Raw genomic sequence first — 4,585 nt, 5'->3', positions numbered from 1 at the left:
ACGCTCACTACCCCACCCGCCAGCAGCAGGTAAGCCCAGCCAGGCAAGGCAAGGAGGCAGGCAGCTGCCTCCTCTGGCCCCAGCTAGGCGTGTCAATGAGCCTGCACAACACCTTTGTGGCCAGCCTGGCCACTGCGCGCCTCACCTCTCCTGGCCCCTGGAGGGAGCTGAGGGTGGAAGTCAGGCCGGTGCCATGCCACGAGAAGAGGAACTGGGGCTCCTCAGGGAGGGAGGGAGGGAAGCTGTAGCTACTGGGCATTACCCCTTCCTTGCCTTGGAGCCTGGGGCGGTGCAGGGATGCCTCAGGAGTTCTAAGGAGTCCCACCAATTAGATGGGACTGCTGACTGCTACTTCTTTCCCATGTAGAATTTTGAACAAGCCCAAAAGATTCTTTGCCACCAGTTTGCTTTTGTCAAAACTGAAAGAAGAGTGAAGACTGCCAACCAAATTGACTATTTTATCTTCATTATCTTTCCAGAAGCTCAAGCCCAAAATGACTCAGTGCGGAGCAAATCCCCATTACAGAAAGTCCTAAGTACAAAACAAGACGACCTGCACTTTGCTCACCTATTCAATTGCACCGTTCCTTCAGAATTTTGTGAAGCTTTTTGTTTGACCACATCTAGTTTATACCTATAGAACAAAAACAGTAATGGCAGTTTCATAAGGAATACAACATGACTTGATTTAACGGCAAGAATTAATACACATACATTACTCCACTGCCTTTTGTATATTCATGAATGCCTTTTACTTGCTGCCATCCCTAATAGACTGAAATGGAGATTCATTTTCTCTTGCCTCTGCCCACTTTAGTTATTCTCAAAGAACAATCAACGGAGCATCCTTCCTGGCTCTGAATAACAGCAGTTGAGGTCTCCATCCTGTTTCATCACAACAATTCACAAGCTACAGAGACTGGGAAGCAGTAAAAGGATTTTACTCTAATACAGCTATATCCCACTAGGATAGATGCCTAAAGAATGTTCTCAGACAGTACATCCCCATGTCAGCTCTTTGCAGTAGACTGGACTAGGTCATCTAGTGCACAGGACATCATACAGATATCAGCTCTCACATGGATGTAGTAAAATACAGTTCAAGGTTTCTTTAACTGTTCCAGTAACACGCTCTAGTGCCATCTGCTGGCAAGAGTGATGAAAAGCTTGAAGTCTGCAGACCAGAAAGGAAAAACCAATGTAACTCTGTATAGATTTTTAAATTCCTGTAAATTATATATAACCATGTATGTGCTGAATTATAACGGATCCCAGAAAATCAGATGACTGATACTTCTGCAGAAGACCTATGTTAATACTCACTGGTTGTGCTGAAATATTTTAAGTGCCACTTTTATATCAACATCGAGGACTTCAAATGGCAGGTCTTTGTGAATAAGTTTGTGAACTTCTTTTGTAAAAGAATGAAGATTCTCCTTGAAATTAAAACAACAACAACAACAGATAAATGAAACAAGCAAGAAATGCATAATTCTAATAATGCAGATAACTTAAATTCAGGGCCTGCATGAGCCAATTGTAGCATCTGCTCGGCTTTCTATGATTAAGCTGGATAGGCTAAAACAAGGAAACAGATTAACAAATGTGACAAATTTGCGGTTAATTTTTAATCTGTTTTTGTCCTGGGTAAAGGGTGTTACGGAGCTGCGGTGGTTCAAGTGGTTAAGACACTGAACTGCAGGCTGTGGAAGGTCGGTAGTTCAGCAGTTCGAGACCCGAGTGTGCCGCATGACGGAGTGAGCTCCCGTCTCTAGTTCCAGCTCCTGCCAACCTAGCAGTTCGAAAGCAAGAAATTGCAAGTAGATAAATAGGTACCACTTCAGTGGGAAGGTAACAGCATTCTGTGCGCTTTGGTGTTTAGTCATGCCGGTCACATGACCACGGAAATGTCTTTGGACAGCGCTGGCTCTTCGGCTTTGAAACGGAGATTAGCACCGCAATCCTAGAGTTCGATTTGACTGGCTTTCGAGCAAGGGAACCTTTACCTTTTTAAAGGGTGTTACAGTATCTCATACGATGGAAAATAATTTAGGCCGCTGCTTCACTTGCAAGCAAGAGGAATGGTTACTCCAAAATCAACCTGGAGCCACATTAATGGATACGGGTTGGTTAAAAGACCACCCTATGTTCTAGTGTTCACTCTGAGGGGACTTGAGAAAGTTCTTTTCGCTCTCTAAGATTCACATTCAGGCAATCCTTGTAAAAGCTCTTCACCAAAATGATTAACAAGTCTCTTGGAAGGGAGGTGGGAGTAACGGTGTGCAAGGAGGAGAAGGCGTGCACAAGCACTTTATATCTGAACCATGGCAGCTATAAAACAGATCTTTTAAAAAGTGACAAGATTTCAAAAGCAGGATCTGTTGAGTTGAATATAAAGTGGTAGCTCTTCATACAACATAAATTTGGAAGGGATTCAATTTGACAACCACAACACAATTATTTTAAAATTGTGTCCAGACGGAATGCTTCTGTTAATGGAAAACGGCTACCGTAAGTGAAAGATTTCTTTAAAAATGCTTTTATTACCAATAACAGCAATACTAAAGCAGCAACACGACAAGCTTTCATTATAATCTGCTATGCATATCAGTAGATCAAATAGTTCAAGAGGTCTTGCTTCAGATTATTTGAGTATTTGATACATTTCACATTTATGGCATTATAGCACCAAATCTGCACAGTTTCCCTGTAAATAATATATACTTACTCCAGTGTTAGGCCCCATGACTTAAAATGCTTGAATAAAACCAAAGGCCCCAATTTGCTCAATTATAGGTATATTTGGCAATGATCTGCCCAAAGCCAGGACTAAAATAATTCCAGATCCCTTGGAGAGTTTTTGCAGGACTATATAGTGCAGGTTGTTCTTTACAACATAGCAGAAACAATTTTTACCAAATTAGATCTATATCTAGATGAAAACATCCGTCACATTTTGCAATGCTGACCAGCTGGCTCTCCCCAAACAAAGGACGCATTGAAATCTGTCCAGAGACTCATTACTATGCTTACCTTTGTTGGCTTCCAATCATTCAGCCTGTTGTCCAAAATTACATCATAGCAGAAAGCACCAGATAGCACTATCAGATTGGAACCAACATTCAAAAGAAAATGAATCAAGTAAGTGTAAACAGCATTTTAAAATCTGATCATTAGACTTTATCAAAAGTCAACACAAGACCGTTGCTGAAATGTTGCAAGAATCACTCAATGAAACCCAGATAACAACGTTTGAGTGTAAGACTAACAACGTTTTATTCAAAGTGAAAGCTTTGTGTGCAAAGCACACTTCTTCAGACAAACAGAATAAAATCTCCTCAAGGGTTACTTACAGGAAAAAAGAGGGTAGGGAGGGACCACTCAGAGCCAAGATGCATATGCAGAGCTGAAATTGGATCAGGTGGCCCATAGCAGCAAATTAGCACGTAAATGCAAGCGATAACAAAAAGATGTGAGAATGAAGCTAGAGTCCAGCAGTATCACCACCTCCCTATAGATGGAAAGCCTGAACACCAGGTCGTGACGTCATCAAAGGTAGTCATAACAGTCCCTGAACTCTGCAGTTGCCAGCTACTGTCACAAGTTTCTCGTGTACTCAACAAGATATTCTCTTGATTCTTTCACTGCAGTATTCCAGATTCTTCACACTAGCTTACAGTGTTACTGCGTTCAGTTTCCCTTGCATATTTGAGTGTATGTTTCGTATAATTTACAAGCATATAATAGGGGAAAGTGGTGGATGTATGATGGTATTGTCAAATAATACTAAGAGTTTAATAACTTCTGCATATGCATCTTGGCTCTGAGTGGCCCCTCCTAACTACCGTCTTTTTTCCTGTAAGTAACCGTTGAGATTTTATTTCATCTGTCTGAAGAAGTGTGCTTTGCACACAAAAGTTTACACTTTGAATAAAACGTTGTTGGTCTTAAAGGTGCCACTGGACCCAAACTTTGTTCTGCCGCTCAGACTAATATGACTAGCCACCTGAATTCTGAAACCCAGTTAGTAGGTTTAAATGTAACAGATTTTAAAAATGGTGAGGCTTAATTACCAATTATTTAAAAAATTCAAAATATCAAGAAGTAAATACATATTAGACTACCTAATAATACTTGCATAAGCAGAAATTGTATCACATTGTGCTTTAAGCACAGCTCAATGGATTAGAGAGCTAACCACATAAATTAAGCATTTAAAAAATCAGCCTGCCTGCCCTTAACATATTTCTGATTTTGCAAAGGAAAAAAAGCTTTGACATATGGAATGTAAGATAGCTCCCACAAGTACCTGCTATGCTTAGCAAATCACTTACAAATATTTTTATTTAACTTATTAAGAACTATTGCAATTGGAGAAAGAGTCCAGTTTACAATGGTGAAAAATAATTTCAGAACATAAAATGAGAAACAGTGCTAATGAGGATTAGAGCTGACCAGTTCCTGGGTGGGGAACAGCCTGGAAACTCCATGTACACCACTTAAATTCCATGGAAGAAATAACTATCAACGGACACTGGCTGTATATCACTTTTGGATCCAACTGGAAAAAGAAGTCACTGTTGTA

The 4,585-nt window shown here is 40.6% G+C and overlaps 1 protein-coding gene across 1 annotated transcript in view; it reads right to left on the bottom strand.

The window, feature by feature from the left end:
- Nucleotides 1-328: 328 nt before the first annotated feature.
- The window catches only part of LOC107121490 (39S ribosomal protein L39, mitochondrial-like), a 13,251-nt gene continuing 8,994 nt past the window's right edge, over nt 329-4,585 (bottom strand). The window contains exons 4-7 of the mRNA XM_015424399.1: nt 3,034-3,101; nt 1,324-1,436; nt 569-634; nt 329-419 (exon numbers count right to left, since the gene is read on the bottom strand). Of these exons, the coding sequence (XP_015279885.1) occupies nt 329-419; nt 569-634; nt 1,324-1,436; nt 3,034-3,101 (338 nt within the window). The remainder of the gene's footprint in view (nt 420-568; nt 635-1,323; nt 1,437-3,033; nt 3,102-4,585) is intronic.

The sequence above is a fragment of the Gekko japonicus genome, unplaced genomic scaffold (assembly GCF_001447785.1).
Source record: "Gekko japonicus isolate JY-2015 unplaced genomic scaffold, Gekko_japonicus_V1.1 scaffold6930, whole genome shotgun sequence".
NCBI classification, from domain to species: domain Eukaryota; kingdom Metazoa; phylum Chordata; class Lepidosauria; order Squamata; family Gekkonidae; genus Gekko; species Gekko japonicus.
Note: the sequence above shows the minus strand (reverse complement) of the source record. Positions and strands in the feature narration are given on the sequence as shown.